Raw genomic sequence first — 20,917 nt, 5'->3', positions numbered from 1 at the left:
TCGCCCTCGGCTTCTTCTGTGGAACAGTATTCTGTTCTTTATGGAGTGATAGAGTTTTATGGTGTTAGGTAGTGGTACTCGTCTGAAGTGTATCACACCATAAAGAAGAGCATATCGTTCCATTTAAGAGAGTAGAGATCGTCTCTGTATCTCGAAAGCGTCTCCACTTACAGAGGAACTCTCTCATTGCCATATCATGGACCCTTCTATTGGATCAAATTTCTTCTTGGTTCTAATATACAATGTGAATGGCAAAAATGAAAGACATATCTGTCTAACAAAAGGGGAAGCTGTCTTCCTACCCACGCAGTAAGATCAGTATTGTAATTTACGGTAATTACCTGTTAATGTCAGGATCTTAGTCCCCTAAGTAGACAATGCTTGAAATTCCCCTTCATTTATCTGATCTTCTCCCCTCAAAGGAGAAGGAATTCTAATTTCATCGAGTGTGATCCTTTACAAGATTTTGACTCCCGCTTCAAAGAACATTTATTAAATATTTTATAGCGGTTTCGAAGGTAGACCGATCATTCTTTGACGGTAGCGCAAAATGGCGCCTTGAGACACGCGGCATCCATTCAAACGATCACGTGATAATGGATCGCGACTGGAATACATTTACGTAGGGAACCCGATCCTTTTCACCATGTTATATGTCGTGAACGAAATCTCCGAGAAGCGAGTCGATTCTCCTCTCGTTCGTTCGTTTTTAAAGGCAAGATAACACCCTTCTTGGTTCTTTCTTTCCAAGGGATCGCGTGTGACTGGAATTCCAAAGGCACCGCGACTGAATGTCACGCTCGAATTTTTCGAATCTCACCGATCTTCTTGAAATTCTTGGGACGGCGCTACGAATAGTTTTCCACGTTTTGAGTTCTAACAAAATTATTTTTGTAATTGAAAGTAATTCCGCGTTTGTCCTAGAATTTCAGAGATACAGAGAATACAATTTCCTTCTATGTTTATGTAGCTGTTCCTTTTACGACAAGTAGGACTTCAATAAAAGTTGAATTATTCTGAGGGAATATGATTGCAAATAATATAGCAATTTTAAAAAATAGTCTACAACAGAAAAGCTCAGGAGCAGAGGTTAAAAAGTATTATCGTTCCAATTTCCCTTTCAAGTTCCCTCATGAAAAAAATATTGCTCATGAAAAGCTGAGCGTTCATCCGTGTGCTTGCGCAATATTCAAAAGTAACGGCGCAGAATTTCAGTCTCCGTCAAATTTTCTGAGAATACATTTTCACGGTAAAAGCGTTGAAACGTCAAGGTTCACCGAGGAACGTCAAGGGGTTAACATGACGTGATCATCTCTAAGAATTTCGTGGTCGTAGACGTTTGTAGATAGATCCGGCTTTTCCTCGAGATGCTCATGATATCCAACCGTTTTGCCCCATATTTACGGTTACCTTCACGCAGAGACCTCAAATGGGCCACAGACCACATTAGAAATAAGAAAGAAATTGCAGGACGTTTGTGCCGACGCGTTGTGTGCTCTGGCTTGGCGATAATGACGATTAAAGAAAGAAACCACTCGAGGAGCAGACGTACCGACAGTAAAAGCGCTCGTCGAGTCACTCGACTCGCGACCTTTATTCGCCTGTTCCCTGAGCGGTAGGAATGCAGTAAAACTCAGTTTCGAGACGTGCGACACCGTATGTTCCGACTGAAACAAGAAATATTGTGTTCAACATCCGCCTTTTTTACTGATTTATACGTCTCGCGACCCCTTTACGTTTTTCTCAATTAGCATCATTGTTTTGCGTAGTTACACGCCTTTTGGGTTACTAACCATTTCGTAATTATTTCGCGCAGCAACCTCGGGGAAAAACTGTATTCCACAAATTAGTTTCATTTTGACGCGAGTTGTACAAAAGAAACAACTTTGGTGGAAATAGGAGAAAAATAAATTATTATTAACTGTATTGATTATGAAACAATGTGTGTATAAAATCAAAAAACTAAGTATCTATAATTTAATGAATTTATTTATTAGATATTCGTTAAGTAGTACGAGAATTTCGGGTTTCCTAATCAGCGACCGAACCCGACAATGATAAGTTACTAGAACCCGTGAGACTCAGGAGAATCATCTAGCATTAACTTTTTCTAGATCTTGTAACATAAATTATAAAGGTTCAGCCGGAGACATGAGTAATGGTCTGTTTTTAGGCTAACGTGTACTTTTAAAAATAACACTGATATCAACTTCTTGCTCGACTCGCGGCATAAATTATAAAGAGGCCTCGGTTATGATGTAGGCAATTACTTCTTTTTGGGTAGCGACTTGTAAAGTTAACAGTGGCCCTAACTTTCGATTGATCTTTCGAAACAAGTCGCAATTAATTATGACTCCGGTTCAGATCGCCTTTAGTCAACATTTACTTTTCCAACATGTAATGTCGGTCTCGTGACGAAAATTACGAAAGTTCACATTAATTAGCCCTTATCGTTCCCTTTCGATCAACTGTAGTAGAACCACGTTTGCTTTTATTTTACCTATTGAGAATAGATGTCTAACAATGTTCAGACAATCATTTGTTACTATCAATTCTCCTTCTCTTCATTCGACCGATATTCATCGTTTCTACTAGGTTCAGTGTAGGTGGCGAAATGTATGCGATCAAATATCCACCGTGGAAGGAATCGCTGCGATGATAGTCCCCAATAAAAAAAGAGCATCATCCTTGACCGTTTTTCTCCTCTAAGGATTTTCCGCTCAGTCGAGCCACAATATTTTTTTCCACATCCCTCAAAGGTTAATTCTTTTAACGAATACTGTTTTATACCCCCGCAGAGTTTGCATTCGTTTCACAGTTTTATTATCTGAATGAAGGAGTCGAGGATAAATTAGTTAGCACGATTTTTGTGCATGCATAAAACATCGATTGGCAGATTCGATTTCGCGCGATCTGGCGACGATAGGCGCACCAGCCGCGATACTAGTAGTGAAAGAAATTCCAATTTACTGGGGGTATCGGAAAGCTGCCGTGCGCGAAAATCGTATTTAAAAATATCCGTCCTACTGCCTCTCCAATTATTGTTGTCAATGATTTTTACGGTCGCGGATGCTAGAGATATTGCTAATAAAAAACTGGAACTTTATGTGTGTCACTCTTCGCGATACTGCGTGATTCTTGATTGCGTTTCAACCACATAAAACGAAGGGGAGTATCATACGATCGTAGGACCTTCGAATTTTATTTTTTCAAGTACAGTGAATCAGGATAGGTTACAAACCATCGTGATGTATATGGCTGAATGGTTTGAAAAAAATACGTATATGTACAGCGTGAATCGAAACTGAAAGGAGTATTTTTTCGATGTTTTTTAATCTCCAATTGACTCAGAATTCTAGATCACGCTCTGTTTGTGTAGCGTTATTTCAGTCCGCGATTTATGTGTCTCTTGCAATCTTATCAATTCCACTGTTGCCATAAGAAGTTGAGCTTCGCTCTCCCGCGACGCAGCGAACAATACCGCAATCATACATTAAAACTCCGACGAAGTTGGTTATATCTTTCGTGTCACGCGAAATGAAGACATTTCATTCCGCGGCTGAAGTTGAGCAATGAAGGGGGGACTTCGCAGTCGCATGAAATATTCAAGAATCTTCGAAGTGGCTGAAGAGAAATCGTAAAAATCCCATATCCGCCGTACTTTGCATATCTCGCTGCTGTGAGTTACACCAGACCATTGTGCTCGCCGCATTGTATGCTCTGACATAGTGGCTAACAAAACGGGGTAATAAAGTCCATTAAACAGTCTATCTCCTCGTAACAAGTACAGTGCAAAAAAAAAAAAAAATGTCAAATGATACGAAGAAAGCTAAGGTCCGAAACACTAAACATACCTGTCCACCGCGTATTGCTGGAACAAAAAAGTTGCAAAACGAGTTGTTAGCTGGTAACAAAAGCTTTCGACAAAATTGAATGGTCGCGGTGTTGTCGATCGGGACTAGTTCGACTATAAAGCTGGAAAATTGTTAGCAATTGGTGGTCCAATGCAATCCATTGGAGCTGACGTTACCAGGAACTCGTGCGCGAAACTGTCGCCGAAAGTTTGGCAGTTTCCCATCCGATTACGTGTCTGTGTACGCGCGGGCGTGGAGGATTGCTCGACGGTTTCCTCGCGGAAGGTTAACCGTAGCATAGCGCCTTCAAGATACTATGCTAGACTATAAATAGCCGAGCGATCGCATTGCCTGATACGCGGGGCGAAAGAACTGGAATTATCCATCGTAGGAGCAATTACGAGCAGCCATCGATAAGTGGTCAGCATTAGCCTCCCTCTGACAGTTACAAATTCTCAGCATACTTTCAACGTTCCGCGATATTTCATTGCCGACTACTTTTCTTATCTTTACTTGGGGGAAACGAGTGCACAGCTGTCTGGAAGGTAACGAGATCGAATGAAGCTCACTTTTTTTTAATCATTTCTAGGCGAGCTCAGCCACTAATTGGCGATAGGGAGATTGTGGAGTGTTTGTTAGTTTATCGCGCGGATGCGATTTCCACGCTATACGTAAGGCATTACGAACGTATAATTATCTGAATTAGTGATCCTTGCTTCAGCCACACATAACCAACGAGTTTCGAGTGCTAATTGCAATTTATGGAACTTGTAGTTTAGTTTCCTTGCCTAGTCAGAAGTAAAGCGTTCTGAATACGCAAGAATGTAATTTCTTGCAAGGTTTCAGAAGATTTTTAATTCAACTTCATTATCAGTTTTCTATGAAGCTGTTAAAATTTCAGTTCGAGTTTAGAAATCAGATCACAGCGTGAAACGTAGTACGTGTTGTAAACAAAAGACTTCATTACGGAGAAACAGTGATTAAATAGAAGTCCCGGTAGACTCTAAAGTATGTTGCAAGTTAATGTTCACAAAGTTGTTATCGAGGTATCGGAGAAATCAAGGGGAACTACTGTATAGTATGGTATGCTACCAAGGAACTTTACTTTCGTTGGAGAAACGAGCAATGAAATCTTTTCGTCGCTCCTTCGAGCGAAGTTTACGTTTCTATTTTTACCTTTACTGGTTATTTGTCTCCAGGGATTCGCGAGGCATGTGAATGTTCCTTAACGTCGTTGAATTTTTTAAAAGTCGAGTCACACAGGGAGCTGTTTTTTCCTGTGATTTCAAATAAGAAGAGTGACGGCAAACGTGTCGAATAATTAATGAAATTGTTACATTCTGTGTCAAGAGCTGCGATGTGATGGAGAGATGCTCATCACTTTTACTGTTTTTCGGTGTAATTTAATTAACATTCCTTGAATTAAATGCCTACAAGCATGAAACTCTGAGTGTCCTATGTGTTTTGCAAATTTTGTGGAATTAACTCTGCAAAATGTTTTAATGGATGTAGGTAATACACGATGGAAATGTTTGGAAGTTTGTTATGTATATCCATAATAGACCCAGCGGCGTTTGAAATGCGCGCGTCTTAAACGCATCATACTGAAATTATGCATCTGATGAATATAACACATTTTTATGTGTAATGGTATTAAGGACTTTGAAGATACCTTTATTAAAATATCTCGACCGATGAATTTCTCCAAAGTACGAGGACGAGAGTGCATCGACTGAAGTGGTTTAATTTCCATCGGTTGTTTGCTCTAGAAGATTGTAAGAACTGTTTGACAATACGAGATATTAAACACGAAATCATGGTATTTCTATAATTGAAACGGTCTAGTAAAATTGCAGCACCGATATGAACCTTCGATCCTGCTTATATCAATATTAAACTCGAAGAGAAGCTTACAGCTTTCCTATTGAAGTACTTCACTTTGACAACTGGTGTTCCCATCAAAGACCACATTACTGTCTTCGAGATCGAATGAAAAAGGAAAAGGAAATGCTGAAATCACTGTTAAGTCTTCCAGTTGTATATTATACCTTAACAGAAACTATTATTAGAATTCTTTGACTTGACGTTATATTTAAGCTCATTCACCTGTAAATCATTGATAGTACCCAGTGCTAGCCTGACTAAATATTGGTACTACTAATTGCAAGTAAATCCGAATTTCCTCAGCTTCATGTTCAGTGAAGCGTTAAATAGAATACCTCTCATTCCTAGAAAGGAAGACATTGCGATTAAGGATTTACGATTCTTGCTGGTCTCATGATTACCACTTCCAGAAACGACTCCTGTTGGAGTCTTTTCTATACTAAGGAAACTGCGCGGGCAATCAGTACTTCCTCCCCAATCTACTGGAAGATGTTGCTTTGGTAGTCTCAGGGCACCCTGATTGTTCTTCTCCCTGTAGAACGTGCCCTTACGATTCTCTACCTTCACATTTTCTCGATCCCTTCAAACATCAACCATTGCTCCCTTTTATCCAGTCATCGTACCTCTTTCCCCAACGACTTATTGGAACCCAGTCCCCAGGCAGCCCCAAGGGAATTTTACGCGTATGCCTTACCCTGACTCTTTTGTGTTACTCTCAATTCTATTTTATGACAGTACGTTTTTTAACGAAATATTGCTAATTATTCGTCGCTTCGACAAATTATTCATTTGTGAGTAGAGTTAAATTCCTCATCATTGGAATTCAACGATCCTCTGAAATGCAATTAATTCAGAGTACAAGTGGTATGTCGTTCTATCGGAATGTAATTGTACATTAACCGATAATTGTGAAAAATTGCCATTGAAATGGGTTTCCTCTTTTGCTGACCGTCGATGGACTATTATCGTAAATTTTAACGATGACTCGTTCGATAGAGGATTGTTCAGTGGACATCGAATGAAATACGAGCAATGCAATGAATTTTTTTGGTCGTAGTATCGGGAATCACGAGAGAGAATTTTAGATTATTACAATTAGAATTTTAATGGCTACGAGAGCGGTGATTAATCGCTCTCTATCACAATCTAAGCAAAAATTCAAGAAGTACGTGCCTCTTGGAATGCTTCCAAATCATCTGGCTGTATTTTTGTAGCTTCGAGTTACTGTTTCTCTATCGTGAAAGCATGGATTATGAGGAATATTTTTCTATGCAACATGAAACTGTGCGTACGGTTTTCAATTTCATGATATTTGAAGTCACGGAATTCAGTGCGTATTGTTAAGCCATAGCAATTAAAAAGAAACACATCGCGATTGTTTGTTTATTTGCCTGAATTTCACTATTGTATGTATAGCCCAGAATGAGAATACGATACTGCCAAAATAATAATAAAAACGACTCTACGAACGAAAAAAATAAAATATTGCGGGAAATGTGGGAGGATGAGATATGGTTAGAGAAAATTTGTATCTGTAGACAAAACTTTACTTGTGCAATTATTCAACGGTGCTGAAGGTCCCTGAAATTTACTATTGACTTTTAATTTACGTGCTAAATAACATTCTTTCAGAACAATGGAAAATTAATGTTATACTTTGGGGACATTAAATTTGAACAATGTCTTAAGAGCCGTATTTCTGGCCATAGTTGTAGGGTATCATTAATGTTGTTTTTCGCAGACTTTCATTTAAATTCCACATGAAAAAGAAATTTTAAAGAAATTGCTTGACCCCATGGCATAAAGTTCTGCTTAAATATTCAACATCTGCAGTGAAGTAATTTGGCCGACACGCCAAGACCAACGTTACGAGCTAGCAGAATATTCATATGACAAGCCACGTTCTTTTTTACGATACAGGGGACAAGGAATCATAATTTTATTGTCAATGTGTGTCAGGGATTTCCATTTCAATCCAGACCTCCGATTTCTTCTGATTAGACTTTGTTTCACAAAATAACTCTTGATGCACTGACTGTACGTACTAAATGCAAATCACAGATAAAAGATACGTTTACCTGAAATCTGGTATTACAATTCATGAGTATGTTTCTGCATTTTAATAAATTCTCTACAATTCTCTAAATTTGTTATGATATTTGAGAGGAAAAAATAAAAAAAACAAGAAAAGGTCACATAAAAAGGAGAATAAAAAGAAAAAAGAATTGACGAGGCAAAAAGTAGACAGGAGAACGAAACAGAGTGGAAACCTGCGAGACAGGAGCGAGATGCCAAAGAAGTTATGCAAAAGGTAGGTGGTGGAAACTACGTGAGATAGAAAATAGAGTAAATGGAACCGAGGGGAAGTTTCTCTGAGCGTATCTCATTTCCTTACTCCTCACTCCCTTACATTACAATTTACTCGTGGAAGACAGACTTGCAAAGGAATAAGGTGTGCGTATCACGATTCGTGAAACGCTAACTGCCGCGATAATCATCAGAACAGTTTCACGAGTAAGTGCGAGCGACATATGCAACAACTGTAAACTCCCCTTGCGATGGTTTACCCTTTATTGTCGAGGCAAGAAGTAACCAGGCTAACGATTCAAGAAAATCGCTATACTGTTTAGCATTACAACTTCGCCTGCATCCTCTCCCACTTAAGTGCACGGAAAACTGTACCGTCGTTGGTAACATGCTCGTTTCATGTTGACACTTAAGTACTTGTGCGAACTAGTTGAACACTAGCTAGTGGAATAAAAATCAGCTCTATAATTTATAGAAGTATTTTTCAGTAGATTCTCTATTGATACCAATTGTCGATAAAATCTGTTCTATGATATCCAAGAATTCAGCTTATAACAAAGATTGTCAGATTCAGTCGTCAACAGACAGAAAGCTTTAAAATCAAAGATTTTCCCGTAAAGCTTTAGCAAGCACTTTACTCTAGCGTTGCTCGTACTCACCCTTTATGAAGTCCACGGCCATCTCCAATCCGTACGTGTCCTTATCGCAGTCGTCAAGTATGTGCGCGCCAATCTTGACACCAGGAACGATGCCCTCCCCCTCGTTCAGCTTATCCAGGGTGTAAAGCATCGCCTCCAAAGCTTGCACACCACCTTGAGGCATCACTGGACCGCAGGTCACTGTGTCCTCTCTCTCGTGCACCATCATCAGTCCGCCTAGCACCAGATCACCCTCGACGACTGCTTCTTTCTTCACTGGCCAGGTGACCTGTACGTGAGCATTCAAGTCCATGGATCGAAACTGACGTCGCCCGTGTCGTATGGGATGATGAGTTTCCGGGTTCTCGAACCGGAAGGCGTTCGAGTGCGGCAGCAGATGAGCTCGACCATCCTTGGCTTCTCGCACGTCGAGGTACGGCTCGAAGTCATGCAGGGTCCTCGCGAAACTGGCCACCTCGTTTTTCAGTTGGAGCTCATCGTCCTTGTTTTCTTCGAATTTAGGTGGTCGTTTCATGCTCGGCTCGTAATCGGCCGAGCAGACGCAACCGAGTAGTGCAAGCAGCAGAAGCTTCATGACTTCATATTTGTCGGTATGCACGCGACGGTTGGCTAGCCCGATGGTTGCGACAAAGCCTTCGATTGGGACATTAAACTTGAGTCGATACTGGAGTCATTCCCAGATGGGGCTTGCTGGATTATTCTGTGGTATTGTTTCCGTTCTGGGTCTGCCAATGGGAAATATCTACGCTTAATATGGTCTATGAGCGGGTGATCATCTGAGGATTCTCATGGGTTATTCGTTGCTTATGGCTGTCATATGCAGGATTTTAGGTTCGTAATCAACGTTGAGGAATTACTAATGTTGTTTAATATTTGAGAGCAGTAGTCTTCTGCGTTGAGCCATTTGATTCTATGAGTTTGATAATTTTTTGTTAAATTAATGTTCTACTGATGGTCTCAGGCCCATTAGTTCATTTTCTGAGGTTTGCATTTCATTTGATGACTACTTTGCTTCATTTCTCGTGACGTGGTAATCAGTGGCTCATGAAGGAACGCGTACCGATAATGTGTAAAGGAATTTTAAAGCGGAAATGGCATGAGGAACTGTGTTTCATATTTCTGTTGCGTGTCAAGAGACGAAACAGTGTAATCGTTCGTTTCATGAAAGACTGCAAGCACGAGAACAGAACATTTCTTGTCGGAGCAATTAAAAACGCATTTGCTTAATTCGCTGTGCACTTTTGTCGTTTTATTTGCAAACGTGCTTCTCCATATTTTCATAGTACTGTGATAAAGTGTTCTGCAAAGTGTGCTTCTTCTTCGTTAGGACTTGTGTAATTAAAGAATGTGAAAGTTGTAACTGTGCATATGTATACGAATGCTGTTGGAGTGAAACTATGACGAACATGTTTCAAGCTTCTGTTTCAGACGTTTTGCATTTGTGTTCATTCTAATTTCCTCCTTTCACAAACAATTTCTTACAGCTAAATCGATATAGGGTAATTAAGTATAATTTAAACATTGACGCTTTAATTCTATGAGAATTCTCGCACAATTTATTCGCGTGAAATTTGATCATATTATTAGTTTAATTAATTTGTTCCCGAATAATGCTTTGACAACAACCTATATTGTGTTATTTATGTACGATAAAGAAGCTTTTGAAATGGAAATCAGAAAGGGTGGGAATTGAAATGAACCTGGAAACATTACTACAAAATTGACACTGAATTTCTGGTATTTTAGTGGCACGTGTACGCATTGTTAAATTTAATCTATTAAATTTACTGTTCAGCCTGTGGAATTTGCTATTTGACAATTGAAATTTATTATTATCATCCAGCCGTGCAGAAAACTCAGATAATTAATTTCAATATAAGTAGTAACGTCTCAAAGCTTCTTAGCTTCGTGTTTGCTAAGTAATTGCTTCCCCTGTGGAATTATGTTTACCTTTTGAAGCTTGATAAAAATTTTCGTAACATGAAGGCTTGTTTCATTTGGTTTCGGGTTTAACTAAACCACAACCGAATTAAGCTAATAGAAACTTTAAATGTCGCACAAATTTGTCGAAAAGTTTATTTCATAGAATTTGTACGAAACATTTTTATATCATGACGCTAATAACATATCAATATTATAAAATTTTATAATACGTGTCTGATTATCCAATGAATGTCGGATATAACAGAATCCTTTCTGATTTCTTCACGACAACGAATCTTTTAAGACCAATATCCCAATTAATCCGAGGCAAACCTAATTACTTTAATTATCCTGATTGGAAGTTTATTACGACCAAATCGAGCGCCCATCGCTAATGGCATTTCTCTTTATCTAGCATTTCACGCGTTCTCAAGATCAAAGCTTGGCGATAACAAAGAGCACGAAAATACCTAATCCATCCCCCGTGGAACTATCGGAATCCTTTGATTGGATAATCTCAGCTCGCTTTCGGCGAACTTTCTGGATGTGTTAAAAAGCAGCTGTTGCCAGCTATAGAAGTTTAAATTACTTGCAATTCGGAACAGTTGACATGATAATAACGACACCAACCCCGCGAATTAATTACAAATATTATATATTCACCATTGAACGTTTTTATTCCTTTCTGATATACAGGATGCTATTGTAGTTCCATTCCATGAATTGGGAGTTCAAAAATTGAGATAAGTACAAAAATATTGGAAAATAAAGTAATTCAGGACATTTGAGAATTTAAAAGTTTGAATATTTGAAAATTTGAACGTTTGAATATTTGAATATTTGAAAATTTGGATATTTGAATATTTGAATATTTGAATATTTGAATATATGAATATTTGAATATTTGAAAACACGAAGATTTAACGTTTCCATGTTGCAAAAGCAGTCGAAGTCTCGAGAGCCCCAAATTGTTCTCACCCTTTATCGGCAGACTGAAAACTGGTCTGGTCCGATGAGAAACGATGAGGATAGCAACGAATCCTTATCGTGACGACTAAATGGAGGGACCACTGTACTTCCCCGCCGCTGCGCGGCAATTCGTTTACGAAGCGTAACCTGTTGCGTGAGAGAAGCACTCTCTCGCGACGGCTGCTTCTCTTCTCACGAAATCTCCTCCCTGCTACGTGTATCCGCCGCGGCGAGTATTTTTGGACGGTGCAGCGCCCGGTTTTTTTTAAATCCGACAAGCGTGACCTGCCGCCATAACGAGCCTCACCCGCTCTGTTCCGCGTTACCTGTTGCGCTTTTCTACAGCGAAGCCACGTTTGCGCGCGGACTCGCCCGCACTTTGGATAACGTTGTTCGGAGGAAGTTCCTCGAAGCAGGTCGATATCGAGCAGCCCCGTGACACCCTTTAACCGTTCGGCCCATGCTAAGGACCAACTTGCTAGCTGCTTTATCGCTGCACTCTGTTCCGCCTACTCTCATCGGGAGTCTATTTAGTGCTGCGTGAATCACTCGGCCTGAATATTCGGAGATAAATACATGGGTTGCAGACAGATTCCTGGTACGGCTGGGAAACGGGGAGAGTTTGGGATAAATTATTTCGTTCGAGGGAGTTCAGAAAGTTGCCCTCGGCTTCTCTGGTTGCACTGCGAACTACTGCTCGTTCTGCGAGATAAGAACGTGTGCGAGAAAGTGGTTTGATATAATTGAACGATAGAGTAAGATCTAGGAAATCCAATTGGCCCGTGCATCTAGAGTGCAGGCTGCGTAAATGCAAGGGAATAGAGTCGATCTTTGGTCAGACGTAGTTAGTAAGTCTATGTAACTGGAATTATTTGTGTATTTGATGTATTTGATATGTGTAACATTTCGTAAGTAAAGTGCTGGGAACTTTGTTTTGAGAAGAGATTATACAAATTAGTGGAAAATGTTTAAATATGTACTAAATTTGCCGTAATTTCGTTTAATATTAATTGAGCGTTTCTCTGAAGCGTCTGCGGTATATTGAAAATTGAATACGTGAAACTGACTACAGGGGAATTAACTGATTTTATTTTCGATGTATGTTCATATTACGTAACAGCCCATTTTTTACGTGAGTGAATATTAATATTAAATTTTCGTGATGAGCGAGACCTGAGGGCAGTGGAATTTTCATGTTACGTATAAATTCATGAACTCATTAGACTTCATTTCATTTTCAGACGGAGAGTGTACATTTTTTTTTTGCTACTGAGTTCGAGACATTTTGTCACTTTTTTATTTTACCCTGATTCTTGTGGATTTTAGCATTTGTTGTAATTATAACGAAATACAGCTTTAACCTCTTTTTCATGTGATGCTGTTTCAAAGTTTTTGAGACTTTTTATCGATACGACAGAATATACGATTTATTTGAGTAACAAATATTTTGTTATAATGAAACTGATAAGGGGAAACTAGATGGTTGTTGAAAAATTACAAATATGAAGGGCTTCAGCGTATTAATGAACAAATAATAACGATGCTTGAACCAGAATACTATGCCAGAGGATATGTTTCCAATATTTGAGAGTAAAAAAAGAGTGATCACCGTGGATTGAGAACGAAACGAGGTACCAATATTTTCGGAATTATCGCATAATCATAAAATACCTCGAGTTCAGTACCGATGCAGTGGAAATAGCTTTGTATTTTCATCGATTACACTGAAACGAATGGAACTTCCTCTGCCAGCTTTCGGACACATGTTCGAATTTTATTCCAAGCACTCACAGCAACGAGTGTTTTAATAATAATACGTAAGTTGTTTGAAAAAGAATATTTTTACTTGAGTTTTGATATGGTAGAAGTTGAAGCGAGCAATTTCATTCGTTCTTTTCTTAACAATATCTGCCATGAAACATAGAGCTTATCATTATTCATTTATTTATAGAACAGAGTCTTTGCATAACACAGAACGATTAAAAAATATAATAGAGGCGTAGTAGAGCTAGGTCAGTGGGTCTGAATAATTATTGAGCGAAAGATTTAAAATTCTGAATACAGAATTATGTTATAGATTACATACTTTGACGGGAACATACGCAATTATCCAGAATTAAATTTATCAGACTGCATTAGAATGCAAATGTTGAACTTTACATATCTTCATTATTCCTATAGACTGAATAACAAAAAACATTATTGTGTTGAGATATTTATGAGCAAAATAATTATTCCCTCTTCTGTGTTCTCATTTCCGAAAATACGATACGTAATCTATCCTTCGTCATTATTAAATATCATGTTAGAAATATATGAACTAGGATTGTTAATAATCGGCCATACTTCAATTCACGATGGAGCGGAGCCATAGAGATGGTATTTCGTGTGGTTGTTATCTACTGGTGTTGTCCGCAAACCGTGCAACTACAGCCAAGTACCATTCAATCGGGCATTCCATTAAATTCTGAGTCCTTCATCGAGTGCTTGTGCATTAGTTATTCACAGTTCGTGATAGGCAATTTTGGTACAGGAGCCACACACGATCTTGAGGTTGAATTCACGAAATAGTATCATCGACGGTTGGTTCCACTCATCCCTGTATATTGAGTTGCGAATTCTGTATGAGCGATATTAATTATTATTCGAATGTACCTCGAAATTGTAAAATTTCGAGCGACGCCTCGCGTTCATAAGTGAGGACACAGAGAAATATTTTTCGGAGTACATACCATTTCTGTAATCGTCCGACGCGTGCGTTAAAAAAAGAACGACTAATTACGGAAAGCAAGTTGACACGGAAAATGAGTGCAGCCCCGTGTGTTGCACAGTTTCGGTTGCTCATTGAAAAAACAAAGGCTTCCCTTTACGATGGCCAGCGTTCTTTTTGTATTTCCCTTTGCATTCAGCCTGTCTTTTTTCCCGTGTTTTACAGCGGAACTTCGTCGCGCTGAAATAACTTCGCCATGCAATATTGTTTGCGAAACCTTTGACATCAAAGTTTTCTTTTGTTCTGGGGTGGTTGATGTACAGGAATGAAGGTGCGAAGGTTTCATTTCATTTGAGTAGAAATGAATAAGATGATCTTTCTTTAATATTAGAATTGATCACAGCAATCGAAATTTGTATCGAGTTTCACTGAAAACTTAGCCAGGTTCATATAGATAGTCAAGTAGAATATGTAAGTACAGGCCAGACATTGTTAGACGTCGCTATCGAATTACCACTTCGAAACTTTGCGTTCGTCAGAGAAAGGATAGAATTGATATTCCATTCCACATCCCCCAATGCAATTTTGGGATGTCATTTTCCGAGAAACCTCGAAATACTGTGATGCTATTTCCGCAACCATTGACGCAACAAAATCAATTTTCTTGCATCTTCTGAACACGATGCTTCGCGTGAAATACATCGATGAAAGCGCAGGAGAATACTATTTTACGCATGATATGACCGAGAGGCTTTAAAATTCTTCAATTTTCTAAAAATTTCTCATTTTTCGTCTATCTATAATCGTTCATGCTATCGGAAACTTTTAGACAAACGAGAAAGACATGATCTTCAGAACTAAAGATCGAAATGTAAAAATCGCGCTGTGTGCTTAAAAGTGTGGAAAGTACCAATTTAACTTTGGCATGAAGCGTATTCCGTCTGAAAAGCATTCAGAGAGACATTTACGATGGTGTTTCGGAAAAGTGGTAGTCAGCCGAATTTTCAATGCTGGAACACAAGTCAGTCGTAAAGAACATCTGCTGGCAAGAATCGGAGACCAATTCTTCGAGTCGAGGTTCTCCATCGTAAATGCGGGTTCACGTCTTTAATGGATTTTGCTGGTGAACTATCAGCTTTTCATCTATCTCGTTACGCGTAAATTTTTTTCAAAAGATTCTGGTATAGAATTAATCACGGAGATAAAATTGATACGCTCTTTTCGTACGCTAATTAAACTTGTAATTCATGGATTTTTTCCTAAATATGTTGGTCTATCATCCAAGTGTTCCTGATAAAAACAAGCAGATCTGCTTTCGCGACAATGATTTTCACGTCTACAAGAAGATCCTTGTTCAACCTCCACGAATTTTTCATGTTACGTGAAATTTCATAATCGCTCTCATTTTGTTCGAAAGTTATTTACGATTTTTGAGAAGAATGCAATATCGATATTATTTCGCGTAAATTACGATACTATCGAGGTGCTGTCACCTAACAAGTTGAATATTTTCTCTAAATATTTTCTAGTCAATAAAGTCACCGCACCTCGGAAACAATTTTCCAAAGTGGTTTCCGCGGTATGTCACTTGGTAAGCGTAACCTGAGCGGGATTCATTTTTTTCTGTTCTCGTGTTAGTTACTTTTGAATAGCTTCTCACGTATAAAATTGATTATATCGACAATATTTTCAAGGGGTTGTGAATCGAACGATTGCACTTTCACTCACACATTCCTCGTGTTGATATAGGAAATATTCAAGGAATGCTTACGATTTGTACATTCCCAGCGATAAACTTTTATCGCACCGAACTTTCGATACGGAACTCCAATAGATCGTAGAGAAATTTTCGTAAGAAATATGTGGAATGTACCACATTAGTTTTTCGTCCACCTGTTTGATTCTTCTTGTTCATTTCTTCGGACGCAGTTTGTCCAGAGATCTACTGGATCGTCTGACTCGATCAAAGAAAACCCTGGCAACGTTCCGTGAAATTCCCAATACTAGTAGGTCTTCCAATTTCTGTTGATCAGTCACAATATTATGTACATTTCACCGTGCCAAAATTTGTGAATCTCCGCGAACATGAATATGACGCAAGGAGTTGTTTTATTTTTTTTTCAAACGCTATATCGCGACGAAATCAACTCGACTCGCGCGAGGATATATAGAAGAACGCTTCGAGCAGCAGTGGTTTTAATTTCGTAGAGATTGAGAAAACTTTTCTGTCATGATTCGACGATTTCCCGGGCGTCGTCATTGAGAGGCGCTCGAAGCACGCGCGCGCGGCTTCGTGCCGTAGCAGCCACTGACTGGCTCTGCGACTGCATCAACACTACCCTCCTCAAACGTATCAACCCTCCACCCTCCACACCAACCCCCGTCTTTCCCTACTACCCACCTTCCTCGTCCCTCCCCTTTCCTGGCCCGTTGTTTCGCGCCTCTTGTTCCCTTTCCTTTCCCTCGTGCTTTCGTTTCTTCGTGAGCGACAGCTTGGATCGTCGATCATAATTTTCGTGGTGGAACATAAATGTCGCAGCAGGGAGCTGGACACAAGATGATTTTCTTTATTGTTTCTCGCCCTAGAAAGCCATGGAGTCATGGTCGACAACGAAATCCGTAATACTCTGCGAAATGGGTTGATAAATCGCGTTCGTTAGAAGCTAATCTCTCGATGTTCTGGTCACGTGTTCAGAAAAAGGGAACAGCTAACCTGGACATGTCGCTGATTGTTACGTAAATATATCGGTCAATTAGATCTACTTCGGGAGCAAACGAAGGATGTAAGTTGAACACTGGAAGAGAACTGATTAAGTAGAATGGTCCGTAATTGGTCAGACGACTCGTATATAATCATGTTCTGCTACTAGCTTCAGGCTACACTTTTTTCCCTTTTCATAATAGGTTGATTTAGTATCAGTAGAATGAATTTTTTTGACCTTCTCCGTGTTGTTCATATTTTCATATGACTGCTTTGCGTGACTATCAGTGAACTTGTTTTTTCCCTTTACGAAAGATATAATTGATGACTTGTAAAGATAAAAATGGATACGTCATATCAAGCAAAATCCTCTGCACATTTGATATGTTTCAATGGTTGTGCTTTTATCGGTTGGGATCTTTCCTATTAAAAATAATAATTTATGAAATATTCAACTGGGTAGTAAATAGGAATTATTTATTTATTAATAAAATAGCATCTACAAAGTCCTGAATTACAATGTGTAATAACAATAATTCAGCAGAACAGCTTAACGTAAAATTTGCGACTGTTTAACTTTCATTAAGACTCTCGTTAACTAAAATGTCGACTAAGTAAAGTATCGCCGTTTTGGTCAGACAGCCACAGGAAAACTCATTTTTATGATACTAGTGTAATAAGCTGGAATTATTAATTCATTAATGCATTACAAACCCTCGTATATAAAGCGCTTTATGGAAATTAAGCCCTTTTGCTTCTCGGCTGAAGAAAAATATATTACTGGTGCTTATAATCCGTAATTTCTTTCTTTGAAATGATATAGCTGTCCCACTTTTATTTAATTGTAACTCTTCATGATTGATCATGTTAACAATGTTTTACAACGTCCTATATATCTTCTACTTTAGCTATTTAATATTACTTTTTACTTGGTTATTGTATTCGTTTCATCACTTAGCTTCACTCTTTATCCTTTCTACCTTTTCTTGAACATTTCTTCTTTGATTCGTTACTCGTAAGAATTTAATATCATCGCGGAGATATAACTGGTTCCTTCTTCCACTTCCAAGTGAATGTATTACTTATGAATAGATGTAACTGCATCATAATTATAATTCTTCTACTGTTACATTATCGCTACATTGTTCGGTACGTCACTAATAGTTTCAATTGTTAGTGATACCTTCTTATCGTTCCAATGGCTTAATTTTTTATTCATCGTTTTCTCGCCAGTCGTTTCCCATCAGACAAAGCGTGTCACAGTGCAATTCATTGTAATGGAAAACGGGCGATATTTAATTGTTACTTTCTCAGTTCTCTAGGGAGAACAGCGACAAGTAAAAATGCTCGATACCTCCCTTGTAACCCTTTCGCAAATGATAAAAGTACAATCGCGATGCTCGAGTCATCAGGAAACGAAATGCTAAAAGCCTCTAGCGTTCACGGCTTCGTGAATTCATAAGACAGTAATGAGTCCTGCGTGAAATTGGCACCAACATTTACGATTACCAGGTGATTGTTGAAAATATAATGGCAGTTAGTGACTTTTCCTTTGAGGATTATTGGCTCGAAGATGGGACGTCTGCTGGAATTTAGTAGCTGATGAAATTCCTGTGTAAACGTGGTCGTGGACGTATCAATTTCTGTTGTTGGACGAGAGTGGCTCGTCACTTCACTCAGAACACTAAATTACGATGATAATATACAATGGAGTACTTAATCCTCGTATTTATTTAAAGACATCTCTGCTTAAAATCCTAGACGTTGTTTTATGGACTATTAAATTTGTGCTCGCCAGTAATTTATTTGACACGCTTTATGTTAAGCGTGTTTCTGCAATTCATTAACTGCAATATTATGGAAAGTAGAAAAGATGCAATTACGAAGTACACTGTTTATTCATTATGGACTCATTGCTTTTTGCACATTTTTCTCTCCGTTAGGGAAGAAATGAATTATTAACACATAAATTCTTCTATAAGAGTGCTTGTTACTCCCTATAATACTGTATTTATGTAAAGAATTTGATTAATGGACCCACTTCTATAATACTACTTAAAACTAAAGAAGAAACTTCAGTAGCATTGATTTTTCAAAGCCCATCTCAAGGAGCCTTAAATGAACTGGTCCGAATTGTGACAAACCTGTAGCGAACATGAAAGTCAGGTGCTTCAGATTTTCACTCGATCTGTCCGCGAGGAGGGGGTGGCAATCGGCGGAATCGTGAACCCGATCTCGAGAGTGACTCTCGAAACAAGAACGTTGAGGGGTTCGACACAGACAAGAGCATCCAATTATAGCGAGCGATTGCTCTGCTTCGCCGAGGCTAGCTCGAAATCTCAGAGCATACGCACGCTAAAGCTTTCAGTCCCGCTGAGCACAAACCCCGATAGAATGAAACTTCCCTTCGAGGAATAGTTCATTTACTCGGGTTAGAGCCACACTTTCTCACACTTTTATCGTCTTCACCTCTCCCCACCGTCTGCTCTCGGTGTCTCTTCGCCTCTTCGAAACATAGCTCTCGCGCGAAACATGCACCTTCATCCTCATTCTTTGAATTTCGCAGAGGATTTCGTTCCATTCCACGCGTCTCGATTTTCACTTAGCTGGCCTGTTTTCCACCCAAATTCATTTCTCCGTGGAAGCGCGAACTTCTCGATCGCTCAGCGAAATGCTCTTGGGACGACGTCTCGCGAATTTCGACGATTCGACGGTGCTTCGAATTTCATTCCCGCGATGGTTGTAGGAACCTGTTCGTTCCGCTTGAAGCCTCGGATTCTACGCAGCCCGAGAATTGCTTGCGCAGGATCGTCGAGGGAGGTAAAAAATTCAAGTAGCCAAAGTGGGAAAGTTGGAAGATATGGCGGGGGTCTTCCGAGTTTCAAATGAAAAAGTTCGATACGGGGAAGACAATTAGTTCTATTCTACGTCTACGGTCTTACTGATGCGATTCGGGAGTTCGACTAATTCGGTTCTACGGTTTGTCTCCGAAGTTTAATTAGTTTCCTGCGCTACTTTTGACATTGATCTAGTCCGAACGACGAAACCCTGTTCTCTGTGGTAGTTTTTCTGTAACTTGGGTTACCGTACTCATCGGGGATCCTTATAGGATAAAGGGTTCTCTCGTTTCCGGGTTCAGGAACGAACTTCCAGTCCTAGTTTGAATTTATAATTTTGTTTTCTGGAACTGGGTAAAGTAATTTGGAAAATAATGAATGAATTAGGACTCTATTATTATTCAGCTATTGTCGGAGGATTCGTCAGGCAAGTATTCAGAAAAATATTTCAACTCTCGAATACAGTGACTTATAATAATTTTCAAGAGTTAATGTATGATACTAAGAGTTGAAAGGACAAAGTTAGGAGGCTCTAAGTAAACTGTAGTGGAAAAAAGGCGAGTCAATCTGTCTTCAAAGCAATTTCCTCGCTCACTCCGGAGAAATTTAATATGCGGAAGTGCTGTTTTATGTCGTTGCAAATCGATACCTTCGATGCAATATAATACCATTGCAAGAACGTCGGTGCAGGTATTTTCTGCCGTGTTGGCCTCCAAGTACCGGCGGAAGTGCCCGAAACAAATTACCAATAGCACTTAAACCTTTCACGCGCGATTAAGCAAAGCGAGACAAATTACAGGCGAAAGTGTTTCGCGACGCGAAGAAATGAGACTAGGGACTGACGAACGGTGCATTTTTCGGATCGATCCGCTTGTTCTTGCCACGAGACATCCGGTGCTCCGTGGCGGCGCTAATCGACTGGGAGAAAAGAATAAGAACACGTGGATCGATCATGTGTGAGCGGTTTCAAATGGGAGGGTCAGACAATTTAAGAGGCGATTTTCTTTTACAACGGAATCGGGATCGCAGCTTGGTTTTTGGGTTCCTAAACTTCGAAAGTTCCGGCTGAAGAG

At 39.3% G+C, this 20,917-nt stretch overlaps 1 protein-coding gene across 2 annotated transcripts in view; it reads right to left on the bottom strand.

Moving 5' to 3' along the window:
- Window positions 1–20,917, bottom strand: part of Glurb (metabotropic glutamate receptor B) — a 114,419-nt gene that overhangs the window by 78,000 nt on the left and 15,502 nt on the right. Inside the window, exon 1 of one of the 2 annotated variants that reach the window (XM_076384606.1) lies at window positions 8,705–9,334. The exons of the other annotated variant lie outside the window; for it this stretch is intronic. Coding sequence (XP_076240721.1) covers window positions 8,705–9,278 — 574 coding nt within the window. The 5' untranslated portion in view covers window positions 9,279–9,334. Of the gene's footprint in view, window positions 1–8,704; window positions 9,335–20,917 lie in introns of those variants that run through there. 2 annotated transcript variants of the gene reach the window in all.

The sequence above is a fragment of the Calliopsis andreniformis genome, chromosome 9 (genome assembly GCF_051401765.1).
Source record: "Calliopsis andreniformis isolate RMS-2024a chromosome 9, iyCalAndr_principal, whole genome shotgun sequence".
NCBI classification, from domain to species: Eukaryota; Metazoa; Arthropoda; class Insecta; order Hymenoptera; family Andrenidae; genus Calliopsis; species Calliopsis andreniformis.
This window is presented reverse-complemented; position numbering and strand designations above follow the sequence as displayed.